This window comes from Anabrus simplex, chromosome 3 (genome assembly GCF_040414725.1).
Source record: "Anabrus simplex isolate iqAnaSimp1 chromosome 3, ASM4041472v1, whole genome shotgun sequence".
Classification (NCBI taxonomy): Eukaryota; Metazoa; Arthropoda; class Insecta; order Orthoptera; family Tettigoniidae; genus Anabrus; species Anabrus simplex.
Genome location: NC_090267.1, coordinates 251,322,477 through 251,343,330, shown reverse-complemented (window position 1 = coordinate 251,343,330; position 20,854 = coordinate 251,322,477). Strand labels below are relative to the sequence as shown.

Sequence of the window (20,854 nt, the reverse complement as noted above, 5' to 3'; positions counted from 1 at the left end):
TTGCCGTAGTGATTGGAACCTACTCGAAGATGCAGTGTTAAACCAGCGTCTCATAAACATCACATCTTGAGTCACGTGTTCACGTTCTGCAGCGCTACCACTCAGAAAGTGGCAGAACTATTTAATGAACATCACAAGCAGCTCTTTGCATCCCGGGCATAATGCACAAGTGTAACCCATTACCGTATTTTAGAAGGTTTAGGAAACAAGTTTTAACCTAATTTTAGGAGTTTTCTCATCTACGGTTTCTTAACCCCTACTGTAATTTTATACAGTATTTTATTAATGTAACTGCTAAAGAATGGACATTTCAAATTACAGTATGTATTGTGCTGTATTGTAGAAACTATTTTCCTCAGATGGTTGAGGCGCTGGCCTTCTGGCGCCAACTTGGCAGGTTCAATTCTGGCTTAGTCCGGCGATATTTGAAGGTGCTCAAATACGTCAGCCTCGTGTAAGTAGATTTACTGGCCCGTAAAGGAACTCCTGCGGGAGAAAATTCCGGCACCTAGGTGTCTCCAGAAACCATAAAAGTAGTTAGTGGGACGTAAAAACAATAACATTATTATTAGAAAGTATTTTCCGGTTAATCTGAACAGACTCCAGTCGCAATTAGTTTGGATTAACGTGACTCTACTGTATTTACAACTAAGGTGTATTGAAAATTTGGAATCTTCCCTGGTCATGATCCGAATACTTCCTTCCATTGTTCTATAATGTCTTGTAGGCAGATTTTATCTTCATCTCCAATCTTGGCCTCACTGATCTTCTTCTGGACTAAATTCAAAGATCTTCCTACTCATCTCGTCCATTTCTAAGAAATTTTCCTCTTCTTCTACTGAACATAATTGGGTATGTAGGATGCTAAAGGGTTCATTGCGTCACCTATTCAATACATTATAAATTTTTGAACACTTAGGAATTTATTAAATCCATTTGAGACATGTTTTGCCCTTCATTGAGGGCATCATCAGTCATAGTAACTCCTCAAGGCTTAAATCAGGTACCTGATTAGTAAATAAACTGTAAACATTAAGATACATTACAATGGGAAAGTTACAGTTAAACATTATAAGTTTATAGACACAGTAGTCGGCACCAATGCGTAATATCACTGGGTATTTTAGCTGAGTGCAGCAGTGGTGATCCGAAGAATAATTGACACTGCTCATTAGAAAATTATAGGAAATTATAAAGTTTATACATGTATTTACATTTAAACAGTTGGGAGAGAAAGGGTATAAAGTAGCTGGCGTCAATGTTCATGACACATACATTACAATGGGAAAGTTACAGTTGAGCAAAATAAGTTTATAGACACAGTAGTCGGCACCAATGCGTAAAATCACTGGTTATTTTAGCAGAGTCCAGCAGTGGTGGTCCGAAGAATAATTGATGCTACTCATTAGAAAATTATAGGAAATTATAAAGTTTATGCATATATTTACATTTAAACACTTAGGGGAGAAAGGGTATAAAGTATCTGGCATCAATGTTCATGACACAGGTTGACAGGGTAACCATACAGTAAATTTACAATATCCAATTGAACAGTTGAGAAATTACAAGCTTATATACATATTTACAAGAGAGCAGCTTGGTGAGAAAGGATATAAAATGTCTGGCATCAAGTGCATCCCGTTGTTTTAGTCGTTGGTTGACAATTGCAGCATTAACACATCAGTAATAAGCAGAGTGGTCCAACCTTAGTTTATAACCACAGGGGGCAGGGAAAATTATTCCACCGTTTTTTCAAGAATGTTGAATGAGGTTCTATAGGCGTAGTCATACTGGAAGTTGTCTGGTTGAAGTTCGCTTATCCCCGTTGGTAACAATTTCTTGTCTCAGCACGCTGGTTTGGTTCCGAATTTCATGCATATCGACCTGAGTCTTGGGGACCTCCTTCTTAACGTCTTCTATCATCCTATCTGTGATTTCCTGGTGAGCTGCCACCATTTGGATATGAACTGCGATTTGTCCTGTCATACTTAATGTCTGAGCCTCAACACGTTCAACACGCTCAATCACCATGCCTAACGTATTTTCAAGCCCTTCCTGTTTTTCGTGCATATTATCTAGTTGTTTTTCTAACTGAGCAGTGTTCCATTCACATCGTTCCTGATACACCGTTATCTGTCCCACTAATTCATCATAACGTTCCAACGTTTCCTCTAACCGTACATTGAAGTTCCCCATCTGTTTAATCATCTCTTCTCTTCCTTTGTAAACTCCTTCTGGATCCTTTCCATATTTTCGTTAACCTGACCTATCTTCTGATCATTTTCACTACTCTGATCTATTTCCTGGTCAATCACTTTAACGTTCTCATTAACCTGATCTATCTTCTGATCCATTCTTTCCTGAATGTTTACACTTTCTTCCTTCAGTTCTTTCCTAATGTCCTCACTAACCTGACCTAACTTCTGGTCCATTATCTCCTCCATCAAAACTCTCATTGCTTCCATATCCATCTTACAAAATCTTTCATTAAAGTGAGCCCCCCTCGACTCGAACCTCGGAATAAGAACGATCAACTTGAAAATGAAATCCATTCAGGGTTATCTTAATCCATCTTCATAAAATTTTCACAACACTCTACAGCTATCTTGAAGTTGCCTAACGTATTTTTCATCAAAAAAAATTCAAATAATTAGCCTGTAATCATCATATTCAAATTTTGAATAGGTTCATAAAATTAAAAAAAATTGCGGGTTACTGTAGTCACGTCCTAGTTCGTGAACCATGGGCAACAGCTGAGTGGCCTATTAAGTGGTCCTGAGAGTCGGGATACCAGTTGCTATGGAATGGGAGTGGGCATCTCGGACATATTCTGAGTCGTGGTCCTCCTTGTGCTCAGGCGGCTAGGACTATACAATCCACCGGTGGTCCATAACCCGTTAGAGGAGAGATCCTCACTTGGACTATGTGCAAGTAGGGCAGCATCCTGCTTCATGAATCGACCGAGCTCAGAACATTTTAAGCAAGCCTCGAACCTATGGGAGTAACGGGAGTCCCACTCCCATTTGACAGGCGAGGGACTCCTTGGAAACAACTTGGCGAACAAAATGGAATTCGATGGGGAGCTATCAATATTAATGGGGCTTATGGAAGAAAGAAAGTAGAACTGGCTGAGTCAGCAAAGAGGATGCATCTGGATGTGCTAGGAGTAAGTGATATTCGGGTAAGGGGAGATAACGAGGAAGGGATAGGAGATTATAAAGTGTACTTGACGGATGTTAGAAAGGGAAGGGCAGAGTCTGGGGTAGGACTCTTTATCAGGAATACCATTGCACGGAACATAGTTTCTGTTAGGCACGTAAATGAGCGAATGATGTGGGTAGATTTGTCTGTTGGAGGAATTAGGACTAGAATTGTGTCCGTGTATTCACCATGTGAGGGTGCAGATGAGGATGAAGTTGACAAGTTTTATGAAGCATTGAGTGACATCGTAGTCAGGGTAAACAGCAAGGATAGAATAGTGCTAATGGGCGATTTCAATGCGAGAGTTGCGAATAGAACTGAAGGATACGAAAGGGTGATTGGTAAATGTGGGGAAGATATGGAAGCTAATGGGAATGGGAAGCGTTTGCTGGACTTCTGTGCTAGTATGGGTTTAGCTGTTACAAATACATTCTTCAAGCATAAGGCTATTCACCGCTACACGTGGGAGGCTAGGGGTACCAGATCCATAATAGACTATATCTTAACAGACTTCGAATTCAGGAAATCTGTTAGGAATGTACGAGTTTTCCGGGGATTTTTCGATGATACAGACCACTATCTGATCTGTAGTGAACTAAGTATCTCTAGGCCTAAGGTAGAGAAAGTGAAATCTGTCTGCAAACGAATAAGGGTAGAAAATCTCCAGGACGAGGAAATTAGACGGAAGTACATGGATATGATTAGTGAGAAGTTTCGAACAGTAGACATTAAGCAGGTTCAGGATATAGAAAGTGAATGGGTGGCATATAGGGATGCTGTAGTAGAAACAGCCAGGGAATGCCTTGGAACAACTGTGTGTAAAGACGGGAAAAGGCGAACATCTTGGTGGAATGATGAAGTGAGAGCAGCTTGTAAACGTAAAAAGAAGGCTTATAAGAAATGGCTCCAAACAAGGGCCGAGGCAGATAGGGAGTTGTATGTAGATGAAAGAAACAGAGCGAAACAAATAATTGTTGAATCCAAAAAGAAGTCATGGGAAGATTTTGGTAACAACCTGGAAAGGCTAGGTCAAGCAGCAGGGAAACCTTTCTGGACAGTAATAAAGAATCTTAGGAAGGGAGGGAAAAAGGAAATGAACAGTGTTTTGAGTAATTCAGGTGAACTCATAATAGATCCCAGGGAATCACTGGAGAGGTGGAGGGAATATTTTGAACATCTTCTCAATGTAAAAGGAAATCATCCTGGTGGTGTTGTGAACAGCGAAGCTCAAGGGGAGGAGGAAAATGATGTTGGTGAAATTATGCTTGAGGAAGTGGAAAGGATGGTAAATAAACTCCATTGTCATAAAGCAGCAGGAATAGATGAAATTAGACCTGAAATGGTGAAGTATAGTGGGAAGGCAGGGATGAAATGGCTTCATAGAGTAGTAAAATTAGCCTGGAGTGTTGGTAAGGTACCTTCAGATTGGGCAAAAGCAGTAATTGCACCTATCTATAAGCAAGGGAACAGGAAGGATTGCAACAACTATCGAGGTATCTCACTGATTAGTATACCAGGCAAAGTATTCACTGGCATCTTGGAAGGGAGGGTGCGATCAGTCGTTGAAAGGAAGTTGGATGAAAACCAGTGTGGTTTCAGACCACAGAGAGGCTGTCAGGATCAGATTTTCAGTATGCGCCTGGTAATTGAAAAATGCTACGAGAGGAATAGGCAGTTGTGTTTATGTTTCGTAGATCTAGAGAAAGCATATGACAGGGTACCGAGGGAAAAGATGTTCGTCATACTGGGGGACTATGGAATTAAAGGCAGATTATTAAAAGCAATCAAAGGCACTTATGTTGACAATTGGGCTTCAGTGAGAATTGATGGCAGAATGACTTCTTGGTTCAGGGTACTTACAGGGGGTTAGACAAGGCTGTAATCTTTCACCTTTGCTGTTTGTAGTTTACATGGATCATCTGCTGAAAGGTATAAAATGGGAGGGAGGGATTCAATTAGGTGGAAATGTAGTAAGCAGTCTGGCCTACGCTGACGACTTGGTCTTAATGGCAGATTGTGCCGAAAGCCTACAGTCTAATATCGTGGAACTTGAAAATAGGTGCAATGAGTATGGTATGAAAATTAGCCTCTCGAAGACTAAATTGATGTCAGTAGGTAAGAAATTCAACAGAATTGAATGTCAGATTGGTGATACAAAGCTAGAACAGGTCGATAATTTCAAGTATTTAGGTTGTGTGTTCTCCCAGGATGGTAATATAGTAAGTGAGATTGAATCAAGGTGCCGTAAAGCTAATGCAGTTAGCTCGCAGCTGCGATCGACTGTATTCTGTAAGAAGGAAGTCAGCTCCCAGACGAAACTATCTTTACATCGGTCTGTTTTCAGACCAACTTTGCTTTACGGGAGCGAAAGCTGGGTGGACTCAGGATATCTTATTCATAAGTTGGAAGTAACAGACATGAAAGTAGCAAGAATGATTGCTGGTACAAATAGGTGGGAACAATGGCAGGAGGGCACTCGGAATGAAGAAATAAAGGCTAATTTAGGAATGAACTCGATAGATGAAGCTGTACGCATAAACCGGCTTCGGTGGTGGGGTCATGTGAGGCGAATGGAGGAGGATAGGTTACCTAGGAGAATAATGGACTCTGCTGTGGAGGGTAAGAGAAGTAGAGGTAGACCAAGACGACGATGGTTAGACTCGGTTTCTAACGATTTAAAGATAAGAAGTATAGAACTAAATGAGGCCACAACACTAGTTGCAAATCGAGGATTGTGGCGACGTTTAGTAAATTCACAGAGGCTTGCAGACTGAACGCTGAAAGGCATAACAGTCTATAATGATTATGTATGTATGTATGTAAATACTAACACAAGTGGTATATGCCAATAAATTAGGCCATCCTTTCAGTATTGAGGCAATTACACCTAATACAATGGGTAATATCATCCCAAAACTTTCCGTCTGAATCCTAACTTACTGCCATTTCACAACAGAATCCTAAAGGCCTGAGTTCACCTTTATCTACCGTGAAAATTTAACACAAATTTAATAAATGATTCACTATTAATAATGAGGCCTGTTGCAACCAGTGCTTCCTGACTGGTACTCATGAACATGACTACCTGAAGGGTATCGATATTCATTTTTCCTCAGATTGGGCAAAATCTTTTATTGTTTCCCAGGATTTGATTAAATTCCTACTTGATTTTGGGTATGTCATTATTATGAATGACTGTCATGGTTATCATTAACTTTATTATAACCACGACTCTATATTCATTTGCCTTTGATATAACATTAAATTAAATATGTCATTAATTTCAAAATACTGGCCCAATTATCAGCATCCTTTTACATGAACAACCATATTGTTCCTTATTATAATTGGCCAGTCCTATAATGGCATTACCATGCTTTGCGCCATTTTTCGCAAAAATCATCGCCTGAAGCTATCTGTCGAAAATGCCTAACATTGCAAATGCCAAAAATGTTGGGTGTCAAATGTAGCCATACCACCACGCCATTGCCTCATAGAACCATATGACAGCAACATTGCCCCCCAAACAAGGCTACCGCCATACAGCACCAGACACCAAGGTGTTCGATGGTATAGGACCTTTTCAGTCTAGAGTCAAATGCAACCTCATCTAGAAAGTGAAGAAAATTAAACTCCAAACTGATGGGTGAACAAAAGCTCTTCCATCCCTGGAAGGATCAATTGCACTTCCTTCATTCCATAAAATTCAACCTCCGGCCCCCCAGGGCCTCGGTGCGTTCGCGGCATAATATCAAATATACAACACTAAACTAACTTAAAGGCATAAGTGAATGGAGGAAAACGAGGATGCGTTTCTACGGCAAATGATAAGCAAACAAAAGTTTAAACCCTATTTAATATACCTTGATAAAACACTAATTAATTCAATGTAACCTTGAATTACACTACAATAAAAAAAGTACAATGTCTGATGGACTATATACAAATTCGGAGATATGACTCCATTAATTGGAAATTTGAAAACTTCATCAATTTGATTGTTCCTGTCCTTTATGACATGTCGACGAATGCACCTGGATCATTAAACATACATTAATTTGAAATATTCTTAAATACAGGAATATCCTTGTAAATGTGACGGTTCTCATCAAAGGCTTTCTTCACTATTAGAAGAAACATACTATCTACACTAAAATCAGAGACAACTTTGAGTGGTCGCCTAACTAATTAACTACACTCCTAATTAATAAACAAAAATAATAAGGTAACGCTAGTAGAAAATGTCTGTCTGTCAGGTCAACAGCCCAGAGGCTGGTTGGATCCTCAAATAGCACCACCAAAGGTTATGCGGTTATGAGGAAACCCCCAAAACCATTGGCAGCACCAAAATGAGGCGTACTAGGCAAGATGAGGAGTGAGGTAGTTTGCCATTGCTTTCCTCACTGGGTCAGAAAGTACTATTGCAGCACAACTGACCCTATGAGGAGCACCTTTCATAACACTCAGATGCACTAGTCATGCTCTGAATGTCATTACTCAGCACTACCCATACCCCAGCAACTTCCATATTGTCACAGCCATGGATGTTAACTGGGACTTCGGTGGAAGCTACACTTTACTCTGGCCTGTGCCAACAGATGGATGCAAAAGTACTGTATCCATAAAGAAATGACAGCAGGCAGAAGTAGAAAATATCACAACCAAAAATAAAATTAAACAGATGTCAGGTCCAGAATAGAACCCACATCGCAATGAACCTGATGACAAAATCACGAGGCAGAACCCGTTCTTGAATTCATACATCAAACATGAAATAAATCTCAAAGAACACATACAAAAATTATGTACACACTACAAATAGAAGTGTAAACAATAAATACATACGACTGGCTGTATTTCAAGGAACAAAAAAAAAAACTTGTGTGTGATGGAAAATCCAGGGTTTGCCTTTGACTTCGAACCGGTGGTCTCCAGGATGCCACCGACAAATGGGTCTCTAAAAATCCCTATCTCAATTATTCAAAAGATCAACAAAAACAATACTATACTGGTGTTCGAGTTATTCTATTTCTGTACAGAAATAATCATGAAGGAGTTAGAAGGAAGTCTTCTAAATGTGGTCGTATATTTGGCGATCGTATATTTGCAGACCCTTAAGCTTCCCAGGATTGGTGCATAGGCTTGAACAATACTCTTGGCAGAATTCTTTCTTACGAGGGCGGGCGAGCACACCCTTTTTAAACCATAAATCATACGTCGCAGAGCCATGCTTCTAAATGCTAGCCGGGGACCCTCTATTTAAACACACCCAAAGCGAGACAAACAGTCTCTGTGAAAAAACATCATGGTAAATATATATTATTTTAACTAATATCCTCTTATCATATTCAAAAGCTTCATTCGCTTATTAATTCTCTGTCCACTTACAACTCTTTAACTTACATCAAGCCACTTTTCATATTTCCAGTGTCACATCCATACACACGGAATACCCGGGTTCACAACTAGTCGATCGCACAGAAAAATCAGCGTATGGTTTTCCTACAAATTTGAACACAAACAAAAATCTCAAATGGATCTGAACTGAACATATCCATAACTTTATTCTAATTTTAAAGAAAAGTATATACTTCTTGACATAGAAGGAAAACTCTATTCTAAAAATGGGATGACGTCCGTTCGTGTCCAGGCTTGTCACAAATTACACAAATTGATACAGCCATCTCTATATTCTACTCATGCAAATTTGCTTTAAAATCAGAGTGCTTTGCTAATCCCATGATTAACATACCAATACTGGCATTTTGAAGACACTACCGTCATGCATTACCAATATACATTGAATATTCCATATAAAGAAAGATATTAATTTTACCATTTGAAATCTTCAATAAAACAAATCTATAATTTACCCTCTCTATCTAAAGCACTCTCAACCTTTCAGATATTTCATCACTAAATCATGCACATACTTTACTTTAAATTAACATATTGTAGGCTCGAAAATTTATCCCATATTACAAAATTTCCGTTCACATAAGATAAACATTATTTGATACAATATGATGACCACTCACAAGTTTTTCCCTAATTCATACATGCATTTTACATTTACTAACCTAGCTTACGTGATCTACATATTTACATGAAAATTACCCCGCATTTTACTCGGGTAATACTTCAGATTGAATGTACTCATCCTCATATCGAGTAATCCATGGTTCTGGCCTTGGGACGGCCCTTGGTGTCATTTAACCCCTCATGGTGCTGGCGTGGATCATTGGTTCAAATTCTCTTCTGGTCCTCTTGAGCACCTTCACAATCCTGGGGTCTACTTCACTGGAACAAGTCTAATGACTTTCAATAAAATTACATCATTCAATAACACAATTTTTGAAACTTCTTGCTTGGAGGAAAAATTTGCCTCCAAGTCTGATAGATTTTTTTCACCATCATTGTAGTGAATTGAGATTTTCCGACTCATCGGGTATACTTCTGTTAAACAGATTAGTAACAGGGCATAGTTTTTGCCCTGAGACTCTACATTATTCGCCCCCTGAAATTAAAGTGTTCATGGCTCACGGCTGTCTGCGGCCTGGTCATTCCAGCTCTGGAACTTTGGACTGTTAAATCAGCAGTGTAGCACTGTTCATTAAAAGTGAGAAAATATGTGGTTTTTAATTTGATCGAGTTTTTCATATGATAGCATTGCTTTTAATCGCGACATTCCTACTGGCATCATTGTACTGATCTGTGTTGATTTCAGTTGGGAAAACCACTCTCTGAGGATGTAAAAAGGCAGGTGGAGAGTGAGTGTATGCCATTGTAATGAAAACTCCCCAACTTAATTGTGACTGATGGTTGCCAAGATAGCCTACCATTACATCGAAAATTCCCTAACCCAGTCTTCAAATAAGAAAAGATGTTTAGTGACTTCCCCATCGCGTTTCTAGGGTAATGTAAAGAGCTATGTAATTTAATGCAATCTTGCTCACAACGTGAACACTACCTAACCTAGAATTCTGTATACAATGTAGAATTCCGTAGCGAAGCACGGGTACATCAGCTAGATGTTATAAAAACATACTTTTTGTGCACACAAAATCCAAATCTGTTCATAAAAAGTCTTAAAATGTGCAATATATGAATTATCACAAAATTGACAATTCATGAAATTACCCTATAATCACAAAATTTATTTAAAAAGTAGGTTCTATGGATAATACACACAAGTACTTTCAAATAGAAATTGAAATTTATTTTGTGTAAAAGTATGCATCATCTTTTGCATACATTTGATCAGGATGCTGTAACTGATATTCTTGCTACCCTAAGTAATGACAGGCTACAAATGCTCAAAAGTAGGTTCCAGCAAGTGGCAGCTAAAACTATTGCAAAGCTCATGCACTTTAAAAACAACCCTGCAGGTAACTGTTCAGAACCACTGCACAACTTTTCTACTCTCCTTCTCTTCTTGGCAACTCGGTTGACAACCATCTGCTAGAGAATGTTAAAGGCATGCTAGAAGTAGATAGTATTCTAAAAGAGGACTTTTTAAAAGGATATCATGCACTTCAGAATTTTATGAAAGAGAGGGGGGGGGGGGGAGAGGTGATAGTGACTGCATAAACAGTACTCTGACAGACATTCTTGAAGATCATCATAGTTTTTCTTCAAAGTCTCTGCAGTTTCTGTGGTTTTTCTGTGACAAATGTTGACAGTGAAAGATCATTTTCTGCATACACATAGGTTATCTTTATCTTGCACAAGTGTTGGAACCATTCTTTGCCTGTAGATGGATGGAGACTAGTAAGCATGTAATGAATTAGTGCTCATGATTAACTCTTTGAAACCTACTTAAAATTTTAGTTTTGATAACATTTAAAGAAATTTCACTTTTTTCAGATCCAGACATACAGCTCTTTTGTATGCACATACCTTCGACTGCCTCTGCTTGCCTCTCAGGTTCCTATCGTGATACATGTACTTAACTGTTTATATCCTTGATCTGCTATAATTAAAATTTTCCCTGGTTTTTTCCCAAGAAGTGAAATTTGCAACAAATTGTCTGTTTTTTTTCTTTTTGTGAAATATTCACCAAATTCAAACCATTTTAAGTACAAAAAATAAGGGGGAAATAATCGCTGTAAAATCACACCCCTACTATATACCTCTGGGTCTATTCTATGGCTTTGATCACAATATAAACCATCACATTAAACTGTGAGCTTGATATTTGTAGTGTATTTATGGTTTTCTACAGGGTGTGCTTTCCATATCATATTAGCTATTAATATAATAACTAAAGTGCTTGTAATTTTAGAAACATCTTGATACTTTACATCAGATTTGCAAATTTTTTTTATCTTCTTTCTATTTTGATGCTCTCTTTTCTTTATTAACTCATTGGGCCTGAGCCACGGAACCGTTCCGTGCTTCATCTTTGTGGACCAAATGCCGGGCCACAGAACTGTTCCATTGTCTCACTTTACTATGTAATTCAACTTTTCCTCAAGGGATGGCAAAGTGAGTTGCATTTGTGATTTGTGTAGGGACTCTTTCTTTGCATGTTATATGTTCTTTGCTAAAATATATCGATAGTGTGCTTGGTAATATTAGTTTGAAGTAGGCTATCTCTATACTTTGAGATTCGCTTGTAAACAAGATGGCTGCCAGTAAACAAATGAAACACACCGATATATAACCCCTTTTAGAAAGTAATCTTGATTAGGAGTGTTGCCGTTGATGCTTTTGGGCTTATGCTGTGTCAAGAAAATAAGGTGAAATTCTTTACATTTCACAGAGAACTGGGCTTTGCGTCATTAGAAGAAATCTTGACTGTCCACGAGAAAGGCTTCTTAAACAATGACTCTTTAAATTTAGATGTTATAAAAGAAGTGGAAATGGTACGTTAATTCACCACCAAATGGCTCCCAGGACGTGGCACATCGCTAGTGTTCGAAGCGGAAGCTGACTGAACCATCAGAATCAAATTATCCTTGATATCTATGCCTACCATCAGAATCAGTCTAAGAGGTTCACATAACATGTGTACGTAACATATGACATTGACAGGTGTATGATATTGACACAAGCCTGGAATGAAACATCTGGCGATGAGGAACGTACGAATTTGGAAAACACCGAGATGAAATAACAGTAGTGAAGGGACAGGGAAGGGAACTACCTACATAAATTCTTAATGGGTTGCAACCAGATATTACTTAATTGATAGCCAGTCTCCTGTTGAGACTGTTAGGATTTCTACGTATTTCCACAGCTTTCCGTATAATCCTGGACCTGTAGTGTCTAGTGTAGGTAAGAGCTCGAGCATCTTGGAACATGATATCATGACCCGACGATAGAGCATGCTCAGCTATTGCCAATTTGTCTGGTTGGTTGAGACGAATATTACGTTTATGTTTCTTGAAATGGGTACCAATGGACCGGCATGTTTAGCCGATGTATACCTTACCGCAAGTACAGGAAATTTCATATAACCCAGGATGTAAAAGTGGGGACAATTTGTCCTTGGTTTTACTCAGACTGTGAGCAGTTTTAGTGGCGGTACCAAACACGAATTTTATATTGTGTTTGCGGAGGACCTTGGCAATTCGATCTGTGGTGTTGTGAATGTAAGGCAAGTAGGCAGTTTCCTTCACTTCTTCCTTCTGTGAACTTTGCTTGGTCGTTTCTCTGGGATGCAGGGCTCTATGAATCTGCAAATCACTGTAACTATTACTCTTGAACGCGACTTTGAGCATGCACATCTCCACCTGGATATTTGATGGCTCACAAATTCGTCTCGCCCTCTTGGCGAGTGTCGTAAGAATGCCTTGTTTTTGTGCTGGATGGTGGTGAGAATCTGCATAAAGATAGCGATTTGTGTGGGTAGGCTTACGATAGACGGTGTGTCCTTACTAGAACTTCCAAAAAAGGAAGGCATCTGTCCGACTCCATCTCCATAGTGAATTTTATTGAAGGATTTTGCTGATTTAGATGGTTCTGTCCAGACCACAAATGCATCATCAATATAACTCAACCATATCATAGGTTTGACGGGCACCGAAGCAATAGCCTCCTCTTCAAAATGCTCCGTAAAGGAATTAGCCACTCCGGGCAAAAGTGGACTTCCCATAGCCACTCCGTCCATCTGTTTGTAAAAATTCCCATTCCACAAGAAATAGCTGGAAGTCATGCAGTGGTAAAATAGCTTAATAATGTCCTCAGGGAACAGGAACAGGTGACCGAGTCAATCGGCACTTTAGTGAACAAGGACTCCACATCGAAACTCACCAAAAGTGCATTAGGTTGAAGGGTTATGGTTGACAGCTTGTTGATGAAATACTGAGAGTCCCTGACGTATGATTCAGTATGTCCTATGTGTGGCTTAAGCAATTTGCTTAGGTATTTAGCCAGAGCATACGTAGGAGAACGCATCGCACTAACAATAGGTCTGAGGGGAACATCATTTTTATGGATCTTAGGCAGTCCATATAATCTAGGTGGCACTGCATCCCCTGGGGAGAGATGTTTAGCCTTCTCTTTTGGAATTGAAGATTGCCTTAAGAGCTTCACGGTGACGTTGGACACACGAGTGGTATGGTCATGAGAGCTCAGTCTGTAAACAGGCTCTGACAATATAGTCGAGATCTTATTCTTATACTCGTCAGTGTCCATAACCACTGTCGCATTACCCTTATCAGCTGAGAGAATGGTCAGTTCAGAATCATCTCTTAAGTTCCTTCAGAGCTCTCCTTACGCCTCTTGTTAAATTGGGTGCGGGTACAACAGCGGACATTTCTGTCTGAACTCCTCAGCCTCATCCGTAGGTAGTTTGTGGATGGCTGCCTCAACGGAAGTAATTAACTCCTCAGTGGGAATTTTAGAGGGAGCGACAGCGAAATTAAGACCCCTAGCTAGAACTGCCGTTTGGTTCTCGTCCAAGGATTTCTTGGAAAGATTCACGACAGTTTTACTAGCATCCGGGTGCGAGCGAGAGACCACCTGTTTCTGAGCTAGACGGAGGAACTTTGATTTCTGTCTGAACGACACCTGGTTGAATTTTCGTTCAGCCTATATAGCAGTAATGCAATCGAAAATCAACTACAATTCCCGCAAAACGTAAAGAATTTCACCTTCTTTTCTTGACACGACATAAGCCCAAAAGCCAATACAGTATCATGTCTATCGATTAGGAATGTCATATTTTCAGTGAAATTAGTAGTAATATTAGTAACAGTGTGAGCAATGCTCCTGAAGAACAAAAGTAGGTGTGGAAATTGAAGAGGAAGTGCAAGGAGAAGACTGTGTTACAGCTTAGCAGGCGGACTGAGTACGGACTTGTGATTATAATAAAATAAAATTTTAATGTATTCCTTATTCTGCAGTTCGTGGTATGAAAGCCATTTATTTTTACATATATTTAAATCCTTAATGATCTTGTACATAAGAAATTTTTCACAATATGAAGCGCACTATATTTCCTCCAAAATAATCCCAGCCCCAATGCAGTTTCTATCCAACAAATATGCAGGGCTCATTGGGTTAATCTTGAGCTGTATTATATTTTCTGACATCTGTACATTGAAATCATGTTGTTTATTCCAGGTATTCCACGTGGTGTAAGCTCCATGCCCTCCCGTGTGGGCAATAGTCGTGGAGGTGGATCACCTGCATGGCCACCACACAATGCTGATGGTCCTGGTTCAGCAGGGCAACAGCCTTCTCCACTGCGATCTTTTCGTACGCCTGAAATTCGTGACAATCGAATGCTTCCGCATTCAGAAGAAAAGTTTGGAAATCGTTTTGGTGGTGGACGAGGTAGTCGAGGTGGAGGGCCAGGGGTATGGCAAATTAAAGACAATAGAGATCGTTTCGGTGGCCCTAACCTGCGTGGAGGTGGTCGTCGAGAACCTCCAGCAAGACATGTTCGTTCTTTTACCCGGTAAACAGAGAATTTGTTAAAATAATCAACGGAAGAAAAAAATTTGTATATATTTTTAAATGTATTTTCCCTTAATGTCAAAAGAGAGATTGTTTCTTTCTGTTTGTTTTTTCCCTGTTTCATAATTACATAATTATTCATTATTGTAAAGCAAGACAGAGTGAAAAAGGAGTAAATAAAATATGTACATACACACAGGTGGGTTCTGTTATGTCTCTCCCCAAACCTTCTACATCTTCTTTCAAATTGGCCAACTAAGGACCACAACATTCAACATTTTTGCTCCCATACCTCTTATAATTCATATCAGGCTTATGGATATATTAGAAATTTTTCCCTCTGTACTTTCCAAGCTGTTGCACATAGCTTGTATACTAAGGGCCTGTACTACAACAGCCAGATAAATGTGGCAGATTGCACATTTATCTGGAAGTTGGGTTGAAAACATATACTACGACTTTTGTTTATATGCAGTCTGGAGGAATATTCTGTAGTTTAGCTATGCCAAAGATGGAGCGGCAGTTGAAGCTCTTATCTGGGACTCGGCTGTAAGAATTAGAATTAAGATGGCTGCCCATTGTGATGATGATTTAATAAATATGCATCAGTACGATGCTAATATTTTAAAATTATTTACGCCCACATTGGAGCACTTTAATCGATCCATATACATTTAAGTCTACAAATTTGGCTTATGTTTCTTCTTCTGTTCCCAGAACTTTTTCATTCTTTCCGACCTGGCTGCCCTTTCTTCATCAGTTATGGTGTACTGTTTGCGTGTAAAAGTTTTGAGTTTAAGTCTCAAGTCTGTGTTTTTCAGGTTCCTCTTCTCTTCTTGGTCTTCAATTTGCTGCATTGTCAAGCCTATAGTATGATGCTATACGAAAAATTAAATGATTATATCTGTGAGTAGACCAGTATATGTAAAAACTATCATGCTTTCTGTCCAGGTATCAGAGGATGAGCTAGCAAATTATTCCTGCTAATATATGTGTGTGTACTTGCACGCAGGTGCTATATTGTCAAGCTCGCTTGCTAGCCATGGTTGTTTCGGTAACATCTCTTGACAATGTTACCATGATTTGCCAGTTTAAATATTTTTTACCATCAAAATGTTGGTTGGCAGGGTAGTAGAGGCAGTGGTATACAATTCCTAATCACTAGAGTGCATGCCAAAAGCCTGGTTTCAATTCCAAACCTGTCTCATATGGAATGAGGGTATATGATGCTGTTTATGGTGATTCATCCATCAAATGGGAATGTTAAGACTTTGACTTCATAGCAACTTACTATGGAGTATTTACTCTAAAGTTAGATAAACATTGTCTTGGAAAAAATAAAATGATTAATTAAATTTGCAACAATAAACTGTATAATTAATAATCTTTCACTGTATGCATACCAGCCTACTAGTGATATCCAGGTTTTCCAATTTATTTTGCATCTTAAAAAAAAATGGTGGCATTGATTATGAAGATAAACTTTCTTTTTTTTACCAGAGTGTACTATTAGAGAAAAAACATGATATCATGGAGTAGGATATCATGTGGTAGGAATTATTTGATAAGAAACTTAACTTGAACTTTACCTTTTGCGTCCATGTAACATTATCAGTCTTTTTATTTTCTACAACAATTTTTGTATTTCGTTAAATACTCGATTAGTTTTGAAGTGTGTAAATTTCAGGCCTAATTCTTTTCTTGGCTTAAACTTCTACTTATAGCCTAATAATAGTGTAATAATGAACTCTTGTAATACCATTTCAAAAGAGATAGCACTAAACACAGGAAACACTTGGGAACAGGTATACTGCCTTGCTAAATTTCACTACATCATCCACATAGCAATACCATAGTTAAAGTCCTATGGTAATATGTAACTAAATATTTATCTTCCAGATTGTGAAAAAAGATACCGTATTTATCTGACAGACATAGTACAGGTCCTAAATAACCAAATAACAATCTCCTGGAGAAGATACAGCACTCCTCTGAACCAACATAAGGTAACACATATGATTAGGGTTACCAGACATCCAAAAAATTCTGGACATGCCCTATAACCTTTTGTCTGTTGTCTAGAAGGAATTTCTTAAAATCCATAATTGTCTTTTTTTTTAGGAATCAGAAGCATTTAGTGGTTTAAAAAGTGTATTTTCCAGTTACAGAAGGAAGAATAAATATGTAAGTAACTTGACTGAGTAGATGATAGTTTTTGGAGGAAACAAAGTTTTGCTGGTGGTTATTGTGTTTCAGGTGACAAATTTTAGTCGATGATCGGTCTTACATTTCCGTAACAAAATAGTTTAATGTTACCATTGATGCTTTCACGGCCCGTACTTATAGACATGATACAGGCTTTTGGGCTTATATCATGTCAAAAAAATAAGGTGAAATTCTTTATGTTTTGCAGAGAACTTTGCTCTGCATCTTCAGAAGAAAACCTCGGCTGTTCCTGAAGAAGACTTTTCCAAAAATAGCATTGGTTCCTCGGGAACAGTTGAGGTTTTCTTCTGAAGATGCAGAGCAAAGTTCTCTGCAAAACGTAAAGAATTTCACCTTATTTTCTTGACACGCCATAAGCCCAAAAACCTAAAACAGTTCAAGTCTTAAAGTAATATCATCTACATACCTGCCAACCCTTCCGTTTTACCCGGAAACTTTCTGTTTTTTAACTCGTCTTCCGATTTTCCGATTTATTTTTAATTCTTCCTATTTTTGACCAATATAACCTCCAGTACAGTCAATACTCTTTCCCTAGGATAAAGGATACATTCTTATGTGCTTGTGTAATTTACCCAACCTAATTTTCAAGCATTTTTATTTGATGCTTTATTTCGTGAGTCCGTCGCGTTCGTGTATCGTGTTTCCAGCTCTCTACAGCAGCATGTGTGCTTTACGGCTGGGGATTCGGGACGGCAATCGTCCTACAAGCAAGAGAGGCTAGTGAGCGCTAGCGACTCAGTTAATCGGGACGAAAGAATGAGTTTCTTATCGTGTGGTTCGCACACTATTAACATCGTTTCTGTGCGTAATTTCGTTGGAATTGTATGCCACATGTTTTTTCTAGCGGTTATATGCTTTTCTCCGTGTCAAAGTTGTATGTTAATAATATATGAGCATGCCGATCTGTCTTGTACGTGCTAGTTTCGCGTATCGGTACTTCACTGCATGTTTGTTTATTCTTACTTAATAATTTTAATGAGTTGAATGTATTTCAGGGAGTTGTGTTGGTGACAGTTTCTGGTATTTTCTCTTCACGTTATGGCTACAAAACATAACAAACATATCACCAAGTGTTCGGAGATACCTATAAAATTACATTATCGTTCATTTTACAGTCTAATAAAAGAAACTATTATGCGAATCACCTCGGGAGATACATTTCATTTCGAGTTATCGAAATTTCGAAATATAGAGAATACCGTTTTTGAGCATGTATAGCACATAATTCAATCAAATGTTTCTACGGGCTTTTACTGAATACGTTATGTTTAACGGTGCAGGTACTTAAAAATACACAAAGAAACTCTTTTACAGCATCACTTTAATTATAACCCTTATTATAGTATTTTTTAGAAGACAGGATACAGTACATACAGTAGTGAAATAAGAAACATAGCTCCGTTAACACGTTTGGAAAATATCCGTTAGTCTCTTCTGTTTATTGCGGTTAACCTTTCCTCCCTACACGTTGAAACTTCGTCAATACACGCAGCCGAGTTTCGTAAATGGAGCTTGTCATCCGCGACTTCTGGGCTTGATTTCGTATGTGACCGGTAATTAATTGACACCCGAGAAATGGCGAGGCTTTGCCGATTTGGCGATCACTAGAAGTTCGAGTTTTTCGGTTCCCGTCATATTAGTTTTCAGCTTCACCGGAACCCTTTCTTTACTTGTCAACTGTTTCTCACAAACCGCAAATGCTGTATTGCGCAGTTGGTGTTTCACAAAATTAGAGTTACATAGTATTTTTTGCTTCGAGGGAGGAAATGTTTGCTTCGAGAAATCGAGAAATTCTTTTAACCTAATTTCTAGAATAGTGATATAAATACACGGAAGAATAGGACAAACGGCCGGAAAATCTAAGTAAGTTCGAGATAATGAAAATTCGAGTAGAGTTTCGAGATATGGAGGTTCGACTGTATTATTATTATTATTATTATTATTATTATTATTATTCGTATGAATGTGTCATAAATTAGAGTGATTGAGGTATATTTTCGCCGGCCCCGTGGTGTAGGGGTAGCGTGCCTGCCTCTTACCTGAAGGCCCCGGGTTCGATTCCCGGCCAGCTCAGGGATTTTTACCTGGACCTGAGGGCTGGTTCGAGGTCCACTCAGCCTACGTGATTAGAATTGGGGAGCTATCTGACGGTGAGATAGCGCTCCCGGTCTACAAAGCCAGGAATAACGGCTGAGAGGATTCGTGCTGACCACACGACACCTCGTAATCTGCAGGCCTTCGGACTGAGCAGCGATCGCGTGGTAGGCCAAGGCCCTTCAAGGGCTGTAGTGCCATGGGGTTTGGTTTGGTTTTGGGGTACATTTTCTTGTAACCATTTTAATGTTTTTTAGTTTAAAATTTTAACTTTAATGATCAAATCACATTGTAACTGTAGGTATGCATGCCTTTCATCCTGTCTTTTTTTCACTTAGACCATGTTGCAATATATATGATGAAATACAAGAATTAAAAATAAAAAATCTTCCTATTTTTGATTTCTAAAAGTTGGCAGCTATGCATCTAATGGTAATTGGGTGAGATACTTTAGTGCTAATAAACATGAAACCTGCCATTATGAGCTGTTGAATGTTGCAGGATATATTTTGCTGCATTTGTATCACTTCTGACGCCTTTAGGCTGTTTTGAAATTAAAAATACATTTCTGAGTTGGATTAGCCTCCTCCTATTTGTTTGGCTTTTTTTGATCACTTCTGCCATCTTCTGGTGCATTTTTGAAACTCTTTCCTATATATTAAGTTGGTGTATTGCCAGTCTTTTCTTAGATTCTGTGACTCCATGTCAGATGAGTAGTGCACGCCAATACTGCAGCCATGTGGTCGTATTATGCAGACTCTCGGAGTTCAAGCTAGATTTTCTGTGTAGCCTTGCACGTGCTGGCAATGCTTATTTGGTGATAGTATTTCATGCTGTAATCATTTATAGAAAGAGCAGTTACAATAATAGCATTGATGAATTATTCTTATGTTTCGTTTCTGTGGATTGCATAATACCGTATTTATGCGAATAATCCCCGCACCCTAACTAGGTAGGCTTATTTTGAAAAAAAAAAATGCCAACTTTGACGCAAAAAACCGTAACCCAATTTCGTGCCTCAATTTTTTTTAAATGTGCGGGTATTATTCGCGTAAATACCCAAACACCGAATAATCCCGCACCCTAAATTTAGGAAGGCTGATTTTGAAAAAATAATGCCAACATTGACGCAAATAAAACCCGCACCCCAATTTTGTGCCCCAAATTTTTTAAAGAAATATGCAGGTATTATTCACGTAAATACAGTATATACAATATTCTAATTGTTATGATTATTTATAGATACATTTTGTCATATATTATGTTCAAGAACTAATGAACTGTGACAAGTGACATAAACATGATTATGAAGGATATACAGTGAAACCTCATTAGTGCGTTCCTCATTAACACGTTTTCTCACTTGGCACATTCTTAATTCAAAGTCCCGATTCTCATCATATTAAATCTAAATAGTACTATATGT

At 38.6% G+C, this 20,854-nt stretch overlaps 1 protein-coding gene across 5 annotated transcripts in view; it reads left to right on the top strand.

Annotated features, from left to right (window-relative positions):
• The window catches only part of vir (VIR_N domain-containing protein), a 439,345-nt gene extending 424,047 nt beyond the window's left edge, over positions 1 to 15,298 (top strand). For all 5 annotated transcript variants that reach the window (XM_067142987.2, XM_067142988.2, XM_067142985.2 and 2 more), the window contains one exon: positions 14,773 to 15,298. In XM_067142987.2, coding sequence (XP_066999088.2) covers positions 14,773 to 15,113 — 341 coding nt within the window. In that variant the 3' untranslated portion in view covers positions 15,114 to 15,298. The remainder of the gene's footprint in view (positions 1 to 14,772) is intronic.
• Positions 15,299 to 20,854: the final 5,556 nt, after the last annotated feature.